Genomic DNA, 18,200 nt, shown 5'->3' with positions numbered 1-18,200 from the left:
CAACGTGGGCAGGGGCTCAGGAAGGGAAGTTCGGTGCATCAGGCCAAGGGGGCCTGCTGGGGAGTGACCCTCCAAAGCCACACAGGGCCTCCACCCCTGCCTCCGTCAGCCCCTTGGGGCAAGTGGAAGTTGTACTGGGGGTTGGGCAAGATGAGCAGGATAAAAGCTGCATTTGGCTTTAGCGTTAAGGCTGGCACTGGGCAAGGGCTGCAGGAAAGGCCAGCGCCTCCCCAAGAGGAGCCTGTGCAGCTCCCGGGGCCCTCCTGCTGTTCCCCCTCCTCCGTGGGTCCCCCTCCGTGGGTCCCCCTGTCCACAGTGGCCATGCTCGCTGGGTCTCCCTGCCTCCCTGGGGCTGGCTTAAAGTGCTGGGTGCCTGGGAGGGAGGGCTGCAGCTGGCCACTTTCTGCAAGCGATGCCCACGCTGCCTGCAAAGGGCTCCTATTTGAAGATATAGTTAATGAGCAGCTGAGATGCCAGGAACACGCAGAGCAGGAACAAGGACCGGGGGCTCTGCAGGAGGCCTGGGGCAGGTGCCCGCCAGGCTCGCGCCGTGGAGCTCCGCATGGCCGAGAGGTGCCTGCAAAGACGCGGCAGGGTGGCTGAGCTGGGGCCAGCCTGGACAGGACGGCACAATCCCGCCCTCCAGGGGCATGGGTGCAAACGGGGGTGCTCACTGAAGGGGGCCCAGGGCACAGAAGCTACACTGGGCTTCTCGGGGACACATTTCAGGGAGGGGGTTTCAGGACTGTGCGAGCCTCTCTGCCCTCCCACCTCTGCTGTGATGGCCTGAGTTGTGTCCCCCCGTCCCCATCCCCAAAGTCATATGTTGGAGTCCCGACTCCCCACACCTCAGAATGTGACTTTTCAGAGCTGGGATCCTTGCAGAAATGATTAAGGCAGAATGAGGTCACAGGGTGGCCCTAATCCTGTGTGACTGTCCTCATGAGAAGAGGAGGTCAGGACACAGACACGCAGAGGGATGACCAGGTAAGGACACGGAGAGGACGGTGTCCACATGCCCAGGAGAGGCTCAGGGGGCTGGCCCTGCCCGCCCCCAGGGTCTCAGCCTCCAGCCCCAGGCCTTGGGAGAGAGGACACGTCTGTGGTTTAAGCCCCCAGCTCTGTGGGGCCTTCCTGTGTTCGGCAGCCCCAGGAAGCACCCCTGCCCTGGACTCTCACATTATTCATGTCTGGACTGCTGCAGAAGCTTGGGGTGCTCTCCCAGCCACCTGGCCCGCAGCAGGCTTTACCTTGGTGCCAGGCAGCTGCTCCCACCCCCTTGGTTCCCGGGCCCCCGGCATTACCGCTGCCACCTTGGGCATCCTCATCTCAAAGTGCCCCTTCTCCCAGCAGCGGCCCTCCTGCGGCACCCATGGCTCTCAGTACCGATCTATGCTTTCCCCTCCCTGCCCACCTACCTCCTCCTCTAGGAAGCCCTCCCTGACCACGCAGGAGGTATTCTTTTCCGAGTCTCCCAGGGGCCAGCCTCCCTTTTGCTTGGCCCCACACCACCAGAAGCAGGTTATTAACACAATGTGAAAAACCTGTGTGTCAAGTCACAGGGCAGGGCCGGGGCCAGCAGAAGACCAGCCTCATTCCTGGCACACTAGGTACCAAACGCTCTCTGGGTGCCAGGCACAGAGCTCAGCCCTCTGTGCCATCTTCATTCTGGTCCAGGGGTGTTGCCACCCCATTTTAGAGGGGAAGACTGAGGCCTGGACAACCAGTGAGTCCCACTGCTGGGGCTTGTAGCTCAGAAGCTGGCTTTGGAGCAGAGCTGGAAAGGGCTCTGCTCACCCTGGCGTGTCTGCTGATGGAAGGGCCCAGGAGGCCTAGTGGCCTGCACCTGCTGGGGGCCGCAGAGCACGGCTCCCAGCTCTCCCTGGCCACTGGCTCGCCTCCAGCCCGTCCTGAGGGTCCACGGTGCATGGGGCTGGGGACACCCACAGGATGCCGCTGGCAGCATCCCTCCACTGCACCTGGTTCCATGCCACCATCACCACTGGGCCGTGTGCTGCCCTGGTTCACTGGAGGCTCTTCCAGGCCCACACCTGGTCCAGTTCAGTGTCCACTAAGTGTCCCTAACTCGCCCACTCAAACAGAACTCCCGCCTGGCCCACCCCTCACAGAGGCCAGAACGCAGGTCTTTCCCTGTCTTCACTGTACAGCTAGACCCTTTCCAAGACGTGAGGGTTCTAGCTCCAAGTGACATTCCAGAGACGTGGTCCTCCCGGGCTCCCTCCCACCTGGCTCTTGGCTCTCCTGAGCTCTCCGACACGAACCCCTAGCCGGGGCCCAGGGCCTGGCCTACCTGTGGAGCTCCTGCTGGGCCTCCCGGAGGGACAGGACGGCCTCGTGCAGAGCCTGCAGCCGCTGCGCCTCCTTCCCACACCGAGGGCAAGGGCTCTCAATGCCTGGAACAGCCCGCAGAGGGGAGGGAGGAAGCGATGAGAGATGCCAAGGGAAGTGCTGGGAGGGAACCCTCGGGGTTGGCTGGCCTCTAATAAGCCCCGGGAGATGGAAATGGCCCAGGTGGGGCTCCCGTGCTGCAAGGTGGGGACAAAGTCCTGTGGGCACATATGCCCATGAGGGCAGTGGGCAGAAGCAGAAGCAGAACCAGAGGGCTTGCCAGCCAAACGAGGTGCCCTTGTCCTCAGAGTGCAGGGTCGGGGAGCTCCATGGGCCTAGGGACGCCCGCCTGGGACCGCCCTCCCGCCCGGTGGTGCAGGAGCTTCCTGGGACTCTGCCACCTGCTCCTCTGGCCCCCCCACCCTGCATGGGGTCAGGCCCAGGAGGGTTCACCAGGAATGAAGTCCCTGTCCCCGTCCTCCTCCTCCTCATCTGAGAGCTCTGGACAGGACTCGGGCGTGGAGCCACTGCTCTCGGTGACCTGGCTGTGGCCGGAGGGCTGGTCGCTGGCCTTGCGGAGCCGCCGATCTGGGCCAGGCCCCTGGAGAGGGATGGGGCCTCAGTGGGGCCGCAGCCCCCTCAGCTGGCCTTGTGCTCCAGCTTGGCCTTCAGGGAGCTGCTGGGGGTTCTGCTGGCCTTGGGGACCTGGTGGCACACTGATGCCAGGGGAGGAACTGATGGCCTCGGGTGCACAGGGGAGGCCTGACCCCTGGCCCTGGCACGGACTGCAGCAGTGGTGACAGATTGCTGGGCCCTTCTGCGGCAGGGCGAGCCCATGCAGAGGCCTGCCTTGTGGCTGCTGCGGGCTCCTGCCTATTTGTCCCGGATGGGGCCGTGGACAGTTCCTGACATGAGCCGAGAGCTGAGGGGCCGGGTGCAGAGGGGCGTCAGGTGGGCACCTGGAAGGGGCTGGGACCGTCAGGCCTGAGTCAGGGCTCAAGGGCTGTGGCACATGGGGAAGGGGAGGGATGGGCCCTATGTGGGGGTCAGATACTGCGGTCCCTGCAGCTGGGCAGCCCCGCCCTGTCCCTGAGCACTGTGCTTCCGGCCATGAGCACAGGGGGCAGGTGCTGGTCAGCATGTGGAACCTGCAGCACGTGGGTAGGGTGTCGCCCTTGGCCGCTGCCCGTTTGGCACCGTGCCAGGGGACACTCCAGGCTCCCCTTGCAAGCCAGACCCTGGCATTTGTCTCAGGAGGCCTCCTTCCCCACCGCCCCTCACGCCTTCCCTCTGGCCCTCCGGGGAGGGCTGAGGCTGGTTTCTGTGTAATGTTGGCCCCTTCTACCTGAGCACGCCCCCAGGTGTGCTGAGCCTCAGTTTCCCCGTATGTAGAGTGGAATAATGTGCTACTAAGACTGCGGAGGGCAGCTTTGGGGAGCAGCAGACTAGGACCCAGTAGACCAAGGCACAGCGCCCTGCACATTGGGGTGCCCCTCGCTCAAACTGAGCTCCTGCAAATCCGGGCATTGTGGGTCCCATGCTGGGCAGGGCAGGAGACGAGGGGGCAGGGCCTCCTGCTGAGGGCTGCCAAGAGTGCGACAAGGCGGGGGGCAGAGAAGAGGGGCCAGGTGGCGGGAGTGAGGGTAGGGTGTTGGTCACACCTGCATCCTGACTGCCCCCTCCTGCCACTGAGGACGACTCCGGTAGGGCCTTGGGGAGCTGACCTGGTGTCTGGGCTCTGGGCTGCCCAGGAAGGAGGTCTGGGGGGCCATAGTCCCTCGCTGCAGGGTGTGCAGGACCCCATCTTTCTCAAACTGGACGATGTCCTTCAGGGGATCCCAGGGGCTGCGGCTGGAGGGTCCAGAGGACATCTGTCAGCAGGGCAGTGACCTTTGGGGGGAGGGGGCCCCATCCTGCCCAGCCCTTGGCCTCCCGGCGGTGGTCAGAGCCCCCCAGGAGTGCCTGTGTCCCGCACCTGGGTGTAGGGCCCATGGGAAGGGCTGGTAGCAGAGCCCCAGATCACCCTCCCACCCCATCATTCTCTCCTGGGAACAAGAGCCCCTTGTCTCTTCTTGGGCCCAGATGGTTGGGGCGGTCTGCTGGTCCAGTCCACCACAGGCCCGGGCCAACACCCACCAGCGCTCACTTCTCATATCGGTAGTGCCACTCCTGGGTGGCAGGGTCCAGGTGGAACAGCCGTGGCTTCCAGGGGGTGAGGCTCTGCTGGCGCTCCCGGGTCTGCTGCCTCTGTGCATCCTCCAGTGAGAACTTCTCCTGCGTGGCCTTGTGCTGGTCCCCCTCGGCGATGGCCCTGGTGACATGCTGCCAGAGCCTGTGAGCAGGGCACCTGCTCTGAGCTGGGGACCCAGGCAGCCCACCCCCTTGGCACTAGAGGGGAGGCTTGGTGCAACCTCCACTTGATTGCTTCCAGTGACAGGAAGCTCACTGCCCCTCGAGGTGCTGTTTGTTCACCATGAGACGGTTTCCCACACTGAGCTCACACTGCCCACCAGCAGGGAGCTGCTAGTCACCTGCTGGTGGTGAAAGGCCCCGGAGCCTGCTCCTCCCCAGGTCCCAGCAGGACTCGTCATCTGCCAAGAGGCATCCACCCTCCCTGCCAGAGACACCCTGAGGACATGCTCAGAGCAGTGTAACTGTGCCAACCTATGAAGCGGCTGCCTACCCGGCCACACCCAGGTGGCTCAGGAGGGTCTGGTGGGTGCCAGCTGGGCTCACCTCTCTGACTCCAGCTCCGTCTGCTCCTTGAACAGCACCGTGTGCCGCTTCAGCCTCTGCCCGCGGACCTCCCCACTCGGGTTCCAGAAGAGCTCCGTGCTTCCTCTGCCCTCCTCCTTGATAAACACCTCCCTGTCCTGCCCCGGACGGCCCAGGCGGGGTCAGAGGTGCCAGGCCCACGGCCGCCCCCCGACCAGGGGACAGCCCGCACCTCCAAGGGCGGCCTCTTACCCAGTGTCCAGTGAGACGTGCCAGGACCTCCTCTCCCGACGCGATCTTCCCCGAGACCTGGTTGATGTTCATGCTGCCCCCAAAGAAAGGCTGTGGGGACACACCCCAGAGGGTTGCTCTGAGGGCTGGCAGCGGCTCCATGGACCCTGGCACCCCTAGTGAGCCAGGGAGGAGGAGGCTCCTTCCTCGTGGGGGTGCAGCTCCCAGTCCCCAGTGCCCGGGAGGCCGGCAGGACAGGCCCCGAAGCTTCCAGTGGCCACGCTTGCCTGATGCCTCAGTCTGAGCCCAAGGATGCAGGGTTCCCACCAGTCCCACCCCATGCCCCCTGGTGGGGAAGGGGCCTGGGCCCGTCCTGGCTCTGCTGTGTGGCCCCCTGCCCCTCTCTGGGCTCTGGCTGTACCACAGACTGCCAAGAGCTGCTGTCCCGATGTGCATCTGCCCAAGAAACCGTCCCTGGGGGAGTGAAGAGGGGGGAGCGGGCCTCAGGCGGGCCTACCTTGAGCTTGAATTCCAGCTCAGCCTGTAAGTTGTTCTTCTCACACTCGACGGTCACTCTGCCACCCAGCTCCATGGTCATGGTGCCATAGAGGATTCCTGAAACACAGCGGTGTCGGCACAGGGGCTGCCAGGCTGCCGGGCCCCTGCTGCGCCCAGTGCCAGCGGCCCCCAAGAGGCCTGTGTCAGGCCCTGGGAGAGCATGGAGGGGAGTGAGAAAGGAGGTGTGAGGCCGGGCAGAGGGGCTCGTCCAGGGAGGGGATCCCTGGCCAGCCTGATTCTCAGCGACTCTCTGCCCCTGGGCCTTGGCCCCTGCCAGCTGCTCTGCTCAGGAGATACCCCGTCTTCTCTGGGTGACCGCCTCCAGGACTGCCCTGCTCCGGGGTCCAGGAGTCACTAGCCCCCGGACACTCATCAAGGTCAGTCACTGGCTGCCCCGACTCCTGTCTCCCCTGCCTCCTGCCATACCCAGGACGGGCCCAGCATATGTTTAAAAATTAACACATACATGTTTTTATGAATGAATGAATGAATGAATGAGTCTTCCATTTCTAGCCATACAGACTTATGCTCACTGAAGAGAAAAACTATTCCCACCCTAAAACACTTAGAAATGTGAGATAAAATGTCTTTCAAAAATGAAAATGAAGAAAAAAAAGATGAGCCAATTGAAATACCAAGAAGGCTGAGAACACCCCCAAATCCCTCCCGCACACCCGACAGGAGAGCTCTGTGGGGGGTGGGGGCTGCTCTGGGGGCACCCTGGGCTCCCCCCCTCATCAAGGGAGGAAAGCGGCCGCAGGGCGAGTGGGCAGGGGCCCCGGCGCTCTCCCCAGGCTCGGGGCTCCGAGAGGGACCCGAGGCCTCTGATGACACCAGGTTTTATAGTTTTGCCTTGGAATCGGGTAAATCTTTCTTTTACACAGTTCTCAGAAAATGAAATTAGAAAAGCAGTTCCTCAAAATCAACAAGAAAATGAAACAGAAGGTGACACGTGGACCCACGGAGTGGCCTAGTCTCAGAGGGGAACTATCCCGTGACTTTTCCATCCCAGGGAGATATAATCAAGAAGGAACAATGGCCGAACACGAAGCCACTGCCCTTCATCCCCACCAGGCCTCTGCTGGCATCGGCCAGAGGTGTGACTGCGGGACATGTGAGGGGCAGGACAAAAGTCATCACAAACATCCTAAGTCACTGGTAAAGGGGCTTTTTGGCATGTGGGGGAAGGACCTTTCACATGTCAGGTCAGTAGGTTCAGCACAAACCTACCATCTGGAATCTGGATTGGAGGCATCAGCATGAAATCAAGATCTATTTTAATCTTAAAAAAAAAAAAAAAAGACATCTGGGTTTACCTTACTTGGAAACCCTAGAAAGAATGACCGAACCGACGTGTAAGAAACACTGGCCTGCAGACTGTGGGGACTAAATACCACTTCCCACTGAAACGAACCTGGGATTTCCTGGGGAAATGGCCAGTTTGGGATCTAGGGCAGGAGACGTCAAGGCTCCATGGAGTCACCCCGGAAGGAAGCAGATACTAGGGGTCTGTGGAAGGGACCCAGGGGCCCATCGGATGGCTCCGCTGGCCAGCGAGGACACGAGTGCCCGTGGGGCACCGACTGAGATGTTCTGGGACAATCGTATGTGTTCTGACCAAGTGGCACTTAAAGCGGCCACAGCCTCACCAAGAATCACCTTTGGAGGACACCAGGGGAAAAACTCACTATTTTGAAAAGAGAAAAAAAATCTGGCATTTATCCAATATGTACTGAACCCACTGGGTAACCATGTCGTGGGGGGAAGTTTTCTTTACAGAAGCTCTCTGCCGGTTAGATGCAGAGGGGCTTCACCACCTCGCAATGCTGGACCAACCGGCAGATCCGGGCACTGAGAAGCGGTGCCCACTAACATCATAAATACAGAGACAGTCCAACATTGTGTGCGCGGTGACAGAAAGACATGAAGCCACCCTTCAAGCGTCTTGTTGAAACCCTGCCTGAAAGTGGTCACACCTCTAGAGAGGAGGTCAGCTTCCAGTTTATAGGAAACACCCGGGACAGAGGAATGTGTCCAATGACTCCACAGAACAAGTCGATAAATGCAGCCCGGAGGAAATGCTACAAGGAAATGGCCTCAATTCTTCAACAAACTCATTGCCAGGGAAAAAAAAAAAGGGTAGCAGAGACGTAAAGAAGATCTAAGACCTATAATAACCAAAGTAGGAACCTTATTTGGACTCCTGCTCAAACAGATGAGTTGCACCACATGTGTGTATGTAGGCAAAAAAACATACATGCACATGTGACGGTCAGGGAACTTTCAAAACTGACATATCTGATGATATTAAGGAAAGAGCCTTGATTTTATTTTTTGGTATGATAGTATCGTGATTATGGTTAAGAAGAGGAATCTTTATCTTTAGTGATACACAATGAATCACACAGATGACATGAGGACTGAAAGTCACTGGTATCAATCAGCTGGCAGAGTGTGCAGCATACAAAGGAAGCAAGACTGGTGGTGTGCTGTGTTGTGGGTACAGGGGGCCCATCATACTTTCATATATGTTTGGAGTTTTCCAGGATAAAACCTTGAAACAAATACTGTTCTTTTAAGGCACTGATGGACAGATGAGTATGCAAGAAAATAAGATAAATCCCCTAGAGAAAGAACAAACAAGAAGAAGGAAGGATGAGGGGGAGGGGGAAGGACAAGGGGCACATCTGCCACGCTGAGCAGACAGGGCTTTCGTTGGCATGAGACCCTGGTTTCCAAGGTTCCCGTGGGGAGCAGGAGAGAGGGGCTGGGGCCACAGCAACAGGCAAGCGTGTTCTGAGATATTCCCACAAAGCCAGGATTCACAGAGCTACACCCCCAGCAAAGGGAGGGTCAAGGAACATTTGAATCAGGCAGGACTCTAGGGGATACAAATTAAAATCTCCTCCCCCATGGGTTTGTAAGGGGAGTCTGGAATTCAAATCGACATTTCCTGCTTGGCCCAGAAACCATCTGTTACACAGGAGTGCCAGGAAATCCCCCAGCGGAATTAGAATCCCAAAGTCTTAATATATACAGTCCTCCACTGAACAAATATTTATTGGGCATCGGCTAAGGCTCTGCTGTGGACAGGGGGGACATAGAGCAAACTGGTGAGAACATTAGAATTACCGGAGAATATGAAACAATTTTGCCTACAGTGATTACAGATATATAAGAAGGAATTGCAAACACGGTCAGGGAACAGCTACAAGTATAAAAGAACAGGCAGGTATGAAATGGACCGAAGTAGAACTCTCAGGGCAAAAAAAATCCGAAACACTGAAATGGAACTCAGTGGATGAGTTAATATCAGTTAATCAGAGTTGAAAGTAGATCGAAATAAATGATCTAGAATGCAGAGATACAGATATGACATGAATAGAATGTGATGGCTTAACTTGTGTCTTGTTGGGATTCTAGGAAAAAAAAAATGAAGAAATTGGGGAGAAGCAGGATTAATAAAATAATTGCTTAAAAGTGTTCAGACTTGATCCAAGCCATGAAAGCTCAGATTTTAAAAGTTCAAACAAACAAAACCCCTCAAAGAGCAAAAATAAAAAAAGCGTGGAGGAATCTTAAATGTATACTGCTAAGTGAAAGAAGCCCGTTGGAACAGACCACATACTGTGTGATCCCAACACTGGAACATTCTGGAAAAGGCAAAACGATGGAGACAGTGAAGATCAGTGGTTACCAGGGCTTGGGAAGAGGGGAAGGGATAGAGGGGTGAATTCATCCATTGACATCTAACCATAAGAGACTTTTAGGACAGCCAAACTACTCTGTATGTAACTGTAATGGCAGAAAAACATTATGCATTTGTCCAAACCCACAGAATATATAGCACAAATAGTGAACCCTAATGTAAACTCTGGACTTCAGTTAACAATAACACATCAGTATTGGCTCATTGATTGTAACAAATGGGTGACACCAGTGTGAAAGGTTGATAGTCGGGGGATCTGTGTGCATGTTGGGGGAGAGGGAAGCACATGGGAACTCTGTACTTTCTGCTCAATTTTTGGGTAAACCTAAAACCACTGCAAAAAATAAAGCCTATTAATTTAAAAATTAAAAAAAGAAAAAATCCAAACCTTGACATACTATATAGTAAGATTGCAGAACAAGATCTTGGAAGCAGCTACACAGAAAAGCAGATTGTGTAACAAACAGGCGCTGACAGATGACTAATCATCAGGCACAATGGAAGCCAGCCAGAAGGTGATAAAATGTCTTCAAAAAGGACAGAAGAATAACAACCTGTCTGGAACTCCACACCCAGTTAGAAAGTCCTTAAAAAGTCACGAATGAACAAGCAAGGACCAGAGGTTTCCACTGGGAAGCCAGCCTGGGCTCTGCCCTTGGGGTGGGGTAGCATGACCTCTCACCTTTGCAGTGGGCATAGGGCATGGTGAGGGTGTAATCCTCTGCCCGGTTCAGGAATGTGAGTGTGGCCTTGCCGTCCAGCAGAGCTGACAGTGAGTTCCCTGCAGAGTTGGGACAGTGAGACCAGTTAGTGGAGACGGCCCTTGGAACCCAGGGGCCCACCTGCTATGTCACAGGGTCTGGGCCCCCTTCCAGCAGGTGGAAACTGGCCAAGGAGGTACTTCACTGGAGGCTGCAAACCTTCTCAGACTCGCCTGAGTCCCTGCTCTGATTTTAAATACCCCTGTAGCGGGGGTACAGCCCACCCCGGGCTGAGAGTCCCAGCCACAGCCAGTGGTGGGTGCCTAGGGGTGGGAAAGGTGGGCTGAACCTGTACACACTTTGTAGACGGGTGGGCACACGGCCCTGCCTGCCGAGGAAAAGGATAGAAAAGCTGTACCTGATGGAGAAATGGAAACCCACTTTGGGAGCACCCACCGTGCCGGGTGCTAAGTGGTGCTGCCCGGCAGAACTTGCCTGGGTAACAGAAATGTTCTGCCCTGTGTTGGCAAGGTGGCCACCAGCCACATGTGGCTACTGAGCAGTTGCGGTGTGGCTAGTACAACCGAGGGTCTGCATTTTAAGTTTTATTTTATTTTGATCAGTTTCAAGAGCCCCATGTGGCTAGTGGTAGAGTTGGACAGCTCAGCTCTGGACACAGCTTTTTATGCAGCTCCCTTCCCACGATCCTCGCTGCACTCCTGCGGACGGTGCCCGCTCTACCGCTGGGGAAGCCGGGCATGGGAGGGGCTCTGCCTGACTGCCGGATCTGAACCCTTTACCACCCCGTGGCCCCTGACCAGGAGAGGCGGGGAGGGGCATGCACGCGGCCACCTGGTAAGGTCTGGGGAGCACCAAGCCCAGGAGCCCAACCCTCCCCCATCCCCCAGGCCCTGGGGAGAGGAGAGTCCCTGGAGCCCCTCACCGTAAAACCGGGACTTGGCAGTGACGCTGCCACTGATGCAGAAGCCGTCCTTCCGGTTGCTGACGTGGAAGGCAGACACAGGCGGGTGGTGGGACACCTGCGGGCAAAGAGGCAGCTCCCAGAATGGCCCCAGCATTCCCAGCAGCCTCGCGGAGTCGAGAACCTGACCTCCCAGAGAGAACCCGGCCTGTCCTTCCAAGTCCAAGACCGGCCGTGGGGACGTTCCAGGCCCTCACTCCCGTGCTCAGGGGGCCAGGCCCGAGTCACGGGGCCCGGGGGGCAGACAGGGATTCCTGCATCACCGCAGAGTGCCCCCCGGAAAACAGGACGCGTGGCCCCATCCTTAAGGAAACACTAAGGCTGAATCCTGGGGGAATCCCAGCCGGCAGCAGCGAGGCCAGGGGGCCTCCGAGAAACATGCCCCGGGGCCAGACCCACCCCTGCCCACTGCCCCCTGCCGCCCGCAGAGCCCAGGTCCGTTCTGGGCAGGGCAGGGGGCCCTTGCCTGCTCTGCGATGTAGAAGGTGTGGCTGTTGGTCTGAGGGTGGGCCCAGCAGCAGCGGAAGGTCTCCCCCAAGATGGGGTTGTAGGGTTTCTTGATCCCCTGCAGGCAATGAATGGGGAGCCTTGGGTGAGGGACGGGGCAGGGTGCATGTGGACCGAGGACGACTTGGGGGGCTGCCCGCTGCCCACAGCCCTGGGCACCGCCGGGAGGTCTCTAGAAGGGACAGCCTGGTGTGCAGCCAGCGTCGGGGAATGGTGCCCCACTTCTGCTTTGGGAAGACCATGCTTTGCCTGTGGCCTATATATTCTGGGGGCAGCCTATGAGGTATCTTGTCTGCGTCTAGGCTCTGGGGGTGTCCCAGGCCCCAGCCAGGTCACAGTCTCCCTGGATGCTGAGTGCAGACAGTGCACAAACCACTGAACCCCCTAGCGGCTCCCAGCAGCCCCACTCTGCTTCAGCCACACCCGCCAGCTTTCTGCCCCGCCAAACAGCTCATGCTTGTCCCTAGTGCAGGGGGAATGAGCTCTCCATCTGGGGAGCCCTCCTTCTGGGTCTCCATGTGGTCCAGGGCAGACCCCCCAGTTGGTCTGTAGTAGCCCCAGGCCACCCCCTTCATGCCACCCCCGGATCCGGGTCATGTGTGGATGTCTGTGCATGTCGGCCCTGCACTGGAGGCTACGGGCTCCTTGGGCAACGTGTGCCCGTGGAGCGGCCTTGTGCAGCACCTGCCCCAGCCTTTCGGAGACAGCAGCCCCGTCAGCCCCTCTGCCAAGCTGCCCAGACCCGTGTCTGAGCTGACCCTGCGGCGCACCACTGTGCTGTCTTGGACGGCCTTCTGGGTGGAGGCTCCTCCTCTGAGAAGTCCTCCCAGAGTGCCAGGGGAACCAGGTGGATTCAGGGGACCTGGCTCACTCCCAACCTGCTGTGGGACCCTGAGGCTGTCCCTTCCCCTTCCTGGGCCTCAGTTTCCCCACCTGCACAAGAGGTGGAACCAGAATGCCAGGGCCCTAAGATGGGGTCAGGGAGCTGCATGCTCTCCTGTCGCTATAACCAGAGCAGCCCTGTGCTCATCTGAACCCGGGTTTTGAGTTCTCAAAGGGGTCCCCAAAGCTCCTTGAGGTCTGGGGCTGAAAGCCCCTTTCCGGGCCCTATTGTGTGAAGTAACTGTTCCTCTGAGGTGTGGAGGGGTCCAGCTCGGGCCCTTCAGGCCTGCCCAGGGGGTCCCTGGGTGGGAAGTCAGAGCCCCAGGCCCCATCTCTGAGGACCTGGGGGCCATGGTGGGGATGGTCACAGCCCTGGACCTGGGGGACGGCCCCTGCGGATCTCACCTTGGGCTTCTTGTAGAAGCCGGACAGGTACCACTGCAGCACGAGCTTCATGCGGCTGTAGGCGTCGTCCTCCAGCACTGCCCTGCGACGGGGAGACGGCCCTCACTCGCGGCCGTCCCTGCCGTCCCCTCCCTCTCCCTGCCCCTCCCTCCTTCCCACGCAAGCGTCACGCATGCAGGTGGAAACGCGCTGCTCCTCCATGCTGCCCAGACCTGAAGCGGACGGCGTTCCCCACTTCCCCCAGGAAGGGGTCCTCCGCCCAGCCAGAGAACCCCAGGCGTCCCGACACTGCTGGGTGGAGGCTAGCGCAGTGCCCAGCCTCCACGGGCCCCTCACCTCTCCCTCCGCGGGGCTCCTGAACCTGCAGCCCCTTCACGGCCTGCTGCGGTCAGCTTCAGTGCACAATGCCAGGGCACAGGACTCGGACCGCAGAGGGCGCTTTAGGCTGACCCGTGCTCAGCCTTGACCTTCATGGCCCCAGCCCTGACCTTGGAGACTGGGACCCCTGAGAGGCTGAGCTGCAGGGTGTGCAGGGGCTGGGGGAGGAGGGGCGCACGCAGGTGTGTGGGGCTCCCCCTGCCCACTCACCTGGAGAGCAGGTCGGCGTGGTAATAGTAGTCGGAGAGCTTGTCGAGGAAGGAGCGGGGCTCCAGGACGAAGGTGGGCAGCACCACGCGGGACAGGTCCATGCCCGGCCGCAGCTGCCTCAGCAGCACCCACATCAGGCTCTTGTTCTCCTCGGACACGGTCTCCACCTGGGATGCCTGGTCCAGCTGCCGGCAGAGGGCAGTGGTCAGGGCCCAGCTCCGTGCTGCCCCGGGGCACTGGGGTGGGGGGCGCAGGACAGGGCAGCTGGTTCTGGCTGCATGCCCCCTCCCTGACCTGGTCAGCAGTGCCTGTCCTGGCCCTATCTGACCCCTGCCCTTCCCTGCACATGGCCCTGCCCCGCCCAGAGGGGCAGCCAGTGGCCCAGGCCAGCTCCCACGTGCCTCCATTCCTGGCCAGCCTGGCCAGCCTGGGCCCTCCCCTCCATCTGCGCAGAGCCCCACTCTGGGAGTCCAGGGCGTGGCCCCCCTTGGCCTGAATGCGGAAACCCATCTGTGGACTCTGCATGACTGCACTGTGCCAGGAGGCGCCCCAAGAGTGGGAGACCCTCCCAGCCCATTCAATCTTCACCACACAGCAGGAGGGGTACCAGGGGTTTTGGGGCTGCACCTCCTTTAGCAAGCAGCCCTCACTTGCCCAGGGTCACATGCTGGGGGGCTGCACTGGACGCCCCTCCTGCCTCTCCTGAGACGGTTTCCCTCACCAAACACCTGCCACGGACAGACTGAGCCTCGGGACTGTGGGCTTTGCCTCTTTGGGTCTGGGCAGTGGGGTGGGGAGGCCCCATGCCCTGCTGTACACCAACCGGTACACCCTTAGGCAGGCAGAGTGACCTCAGAAGAGATCACAGAGGCGTGGCCAGCTCCTCGGGGTGCTCACAGGACAGGGCTGTCTGGCAGGAAGTCCCATAAGCTGCATTGCCTGGGTGGACGCCAAGCCCACCTCCCCTCCCTGGGGACCCCCACCATCTTCCTGCTATCACTGCTGGGTGCTTCGGGCCTGGGGTGTACCTGGACTTGGCTGGGGATCCCCCCCACATGCCTGCCTCTGAGCCCCTGCAGATGACCTAAGCTGCACTCGGGTGGAGGTGGGTGGAGGGCCCGAGGCTGCAGGTGTGCCCCTTCCTTCTCCCTGGACCACCTCCTGGCAGCAGCCCAGGGCACTCACACTGTGGCGGCCCTGATTTACAGAGGGGACAAGGACTTGCCCAAGGTCACACTGGTGTGAAGTGGGGCAGGATCTGAACTCGAGGCTGTGTATGTTCTTGGGCAGGATGGCAGATGCCCCAGGGGAGCAGCAGAATTGGGTGCCAGCAGCCTGCCCAGCCTGCTGGGCTGCCTTAGACGAGCCGTGTGCCTCTCTGTGCATGCACAGCTGGCCTGAGGCCTAGTGGTACCTGCCTGGACAGTACTCCTGGGCACCCAGGGGATCGGCGTCCCTGGAGGAGGAGCCACTCCTGGCTCCCATGAGGGTCCTGGCTGGTGAGCAGCCCGCAGAGCCCTGGGCCTCAATTTCCAAGGCAGCCTCAGGGCTCACCCAGGCAGCTGCCATGGCCGGAAGCCATGCCCCCTCCTCCCCACTGAGCACCCTCCCGGATGTCACCACTGTCCCTGCTCCCGATGCAGAGGCCGCCCTCTCACTCCCGCCGCACCTCTCAGCGCAGCTGCCCCCACCACCTCTGCGCTCCCTGCTCCTGCCTCGCCTCCCTGGGCTCCTCTGCGTTTGTGCGCAGCCTCTGAAGGCGGGGCTGCCTGCCCCCTGCCCTAAGGTCCAGCCGCTCTTGGGCAGCAGCATCTCCCCTGGGCGTGCAAACTCCCAGCCGCCCGCCCCCTCTCCCAGCACGCCCATCTTGTCCTGGCCCCGAGGTCTGGCTGGAGCCGGCCTGCCCACCTCTGGAAGCGTCCTGAACCCCCACTTCTCCCTGATCTATGTCTACTTGGGTCCCAGCTGCCTTTGGCTTCCTTGGGACAGTGGCTCCTCCCTAGAGGGTCCCGGCTTCTGCCTCTGCCCCTGGGCGCCCTGAAAGCCTCACCTGACCCTAACCCACAATCCACCATGGCTTCCCCAACACCCTCAGCCCGCACCCTCAGGGCCTCCCCGCTCTCTCCGGGCCTTCCTGCTCCCCTAGCCCCGGGGGTGCTGTAGGTCGTGCAGGACCTCCTGGACGAGACCTCCAGGTGTGCCGCCTCTGCCCTGGGAAGGGGTGCGGGAGGGCGACAGGCGGGGCTCCAGGCGGCGGGGGCCCTCACCTCCCCCAGCTCCTCCAGGCACTGCTGCACGTATGTGGTCCCTCTGTGCCCCGGCCGCCCCAGGGGCTCCGGCGGGTCACCCCCGCTCTCCGCGGTCTTCCGGCCGAGGTCCTGGGCCTCACTATCAGACTCGTCGGCATTCTCTCTCTCCGACTTGTCAGAGAAAGCGTCGTTCTCCAGGGAGCACCCATTCAGTCTGGAGGCAGGTGGTGCCCATGGGTCCCCGGAACAGGGGAGGCCTGGGACCCCGCCCCGGGCACCCCTCATGCTCCCTGGGTTTAATCGCCTCAGCAGCCGGCATTTGCCCCTCTCGCCCAGCTTACACATGAAGGAGCCGAGGCCCCTGGCGCACTTGCGGTGAAGAGACTCGCCTCTTGCTGAGTCCCGGTGCCTGACCTCTATGGCCTTTGCCCCCCCGCCTCCCCAGGCACAAGAGGACCTGGCGTGTTAGTAGTGTGACAGCCAGGGACCCCAGCAGGTGGGAAGCCCGGGCCCTCCCCCCACGCCCCGCTCACGGGTACAGGTCCTGGTCGTGGTTGGTGGCCATGATGGGCAGCCCGCAGAGCGATGGGGGCGACGCATCGGGCGAGGACCCAGGCTCCCCGGCACGGCCCTGCTTGCACGCACTGAGTCGCAGGAGGCTGGAGCAGCAGAGTGCCAGCTCCAGGGCATCCAGCCAGCAGCGGCCTGGGGGGGGGGGCATGGGTGAGCCAGGAGGTGCCCAGTGAATGCCAGGCGCCCCCGCCCTCCGCCAGGGAGCAGGGCATCCTGCTCCCCACTTCCTCACCAAGGAATCCCCCCCACCTCCACAGGGGAGACCACCCCATTTCCCCGCCCCCAGGAGCAGCCCCAACCCCAAGAGTCCCACGGACAAGGGCTTAGCCAGAGGTCCTGAAGAGAGAGTAGTGGCCTAAAGGGTGCTCACAGGTCTTATCCTGTGCCATGTTACAGACACAGTGCTGAGGCCCAGGACAGTTCAGTGACCCCTCCAAGGTCACACCCTAGCAAGACTCAGAGCCTAGATCCCACTGCAACAGGTTCCAGCATGTAGGGTGGGGAGAGAGCCCCTGCTCGGAGCTGCCTGCCAGGGTGCAGGGGGCTCCTGATGGCCTGGAGCACAGGGCAGGGGGGTGGGCGGCAGGCTGGGGAGGGGGCTGTGCAACATGGCAGGCAGCCCGTTGAGGCCAAGGGGCACCCCAGGGGGTGCCGGCCGGGCCTCAGTGAGGAGCAGCTTGGGGTGGGGAGAAGGGGTGGATGGGCCGTGGAGGCCGGGAGGGCAGGAGGGCAGGCAGGTGGGGTGGCAGCGTGGCCATGGGCAGAGCCAGCCATCTCCAGTCCCCAGCTCTTATCCCTCTGTCCTCTGCTGCCTTCCTGGTGGAGGCAGCCGGTGGGTCAGATTAGCACCACCAGAGTGTTCGGGGGTGTTAACAGCTTAGGGACGCGAGTCCAGCCTGGTGAGCCCCGATGACCTCGTGCGGCTGCTCACAGAGGCCCTTCCCTCCTAGACGATGGTGGGCCGCACTGCTGAGTGTCGCTCAGGGGGCTCGGGGGTCTGTGCGTGCGGGGCATTGGGTTACGGATGGAAGACTCGTTACCTCCCTGAGCCTTTAAAGTGTGAACCTCCCAGAGCCACTGAGCTCCTTTCCCTCTTTGGAAACCACAGAACCTGCTCCTGCGGAGGGTCCCTGGGGCCAGGCCTTGGGAGGGGCTGGCGGGAAGCCTGCTCCTGCTTCTCGGGACACCTGGGGTCCTGCCAGGTTTCCCTGCGGGCTTGGTTGGGGCCCGAGAGACCCAGCCCAGGCTGAACATTCATGAGGGGCGAAGTGGCGGGGGTGGGTGCAGGGCGGCAGCCCCTGCAGGGGGGTCCTGGGAAACCCCTAACTGCTGAGTCAGGCCGGGGTCCCTGAATGTGTTCATTTCTAGTTGCAAAGGACCAAACATCCTGAATGTCATGCCTCCTCTGAAACCCGTTCCAAGGTCTCCTTCTCCTCCTCCCCCCTCCAGGAAGCCCACCCTGATACCCCCAGGGGCTGTAGACGCCCTTCCTCCCGGATCATGGGCCCAGATCGGTGCACCAGGGACTCGGCTCGTGTTCAGCCCAGTCGCTCCTGTCCCACAGCTGCTCTCCTCCCCAAGAGCGCAGGCCCCCTAAGAGCATGGGCTGCCCTGTCCATTCCGGGGCCCATGTGAGGCGGCAGAGTGGGGCGCTCGAGAAACGGTGGAATTCTTGGGACTCAGAACAGCACTGCGGGGAGTGTGGAGGTGGCATCTGACCACCGTGAGGGTGTGTGTGTGGCACCAGCATG

At 60.7% G+C, this 18,200-nt stretch overlaps 2 protein-coding genes across 7 annotated transcripts in view; both read right to left on the bottom strand.

Annotated features, from left to right (window-relative positions):
- The window catches only part of CARS1 (cysteinyl-tRNA synthetase 1), a 125,819-nt gene extending 118,376 nt beyond the window's left edge, over window positions 1–7,443 (bottom strand). Inside the window, exon 1 of one of the 2 annotated variants that reach the window (XM_036875975.2) lies at window positions 7,426–7,443. The gene's annotated coding sequence lies outside the window, so the exon portion shown is untranslated. The remainder of the gene's footprint in view (window positions 1–7,425) is intronic. The other variant, XM_036875976.2, reaches the window with a different exon arrangement.
- Window positions 284–18,200, bottom strand: part of OSBPL5 (oxysterol binding protein like 5) — a 58,669-nt gene continuing 40,752 nt past the window's right edge. For all 5 annotated transcript variants that reach the window (XM_036875808.2, XM_036875811.2, XM_057506718.1 and 2 more), the window contains exons 8-22: window positions 16,410–16,581; window positions 15,895–16,090; window positions 13,628–13,812; window positions 13,040–13,121; window positions 11,712–11,810; window positions 11,207–11,303; window positions 10,245–10,343; window positions 5,813–5,910; window positions 5,317–5,406; window positions 5,086–5,222; window positions 4,496–4,681; window positions 4,074–4,200; window positions 2,803–2,950; window positions 2,312–2,414; window positions 284–577 (exon numbers count right to left, since the gene is read on the bottom strand). In XM_036875808.2, the coding sequence (XP_036731703.2) occupies window positions 439–577; window positions 2,312–2,414; window positions 2,803–2,950; window positions 4,074–4,200; window positions 4,496–4,681; window positions 5,086–5,222; window positions 5,317–5,406; window positions 5,813–5,910; window positions 10,245–10,343; window positions 11,207–11,303; window positions 11,712–11,810; window positions 13,040–13,121; window positions 13,628–13,812; window positions 15,895–16,090; window positions 16,410–16,581 (1,958 nt within the window). In that variant the 3' untranslated portion in view covers window positions 284–438. The remainder of the gene's footprint in view (window positions 578–2,311; window positions 2,415–2,802; window positions 2,951–4,073; window positions 4,201–4,495; window positions 4,682–5,085; window positions 5,223–5,316; window positions 5,407–5,812; window positions 5,911–10,244; window positions 10,344–11,206; window positions 11,304–11,711; window positions 11,811–13,039; window positions 13,122–13,627; window positions 13,813–15,894; window positions 16,091–16,409; window positions 16,582–18,200) is intronic.

Source organism: Manis pentadactyla, chromosome 9 (genome assembly GCF_030020395.1).
Source record: "Manis pentadactyla isolate mManPen7 chromosome 9, mManPen7.hap1, whole genome shotgun sequence".
Lineage (NCBI taxonomy): Eukaryota > Metazoa > Chordata > Mammalia > Pholidota > Manidae > Manis > Manis pentadactyla.
This window is presented reverse-complemented; position numbering and strand designations above follow the sequence as displayed.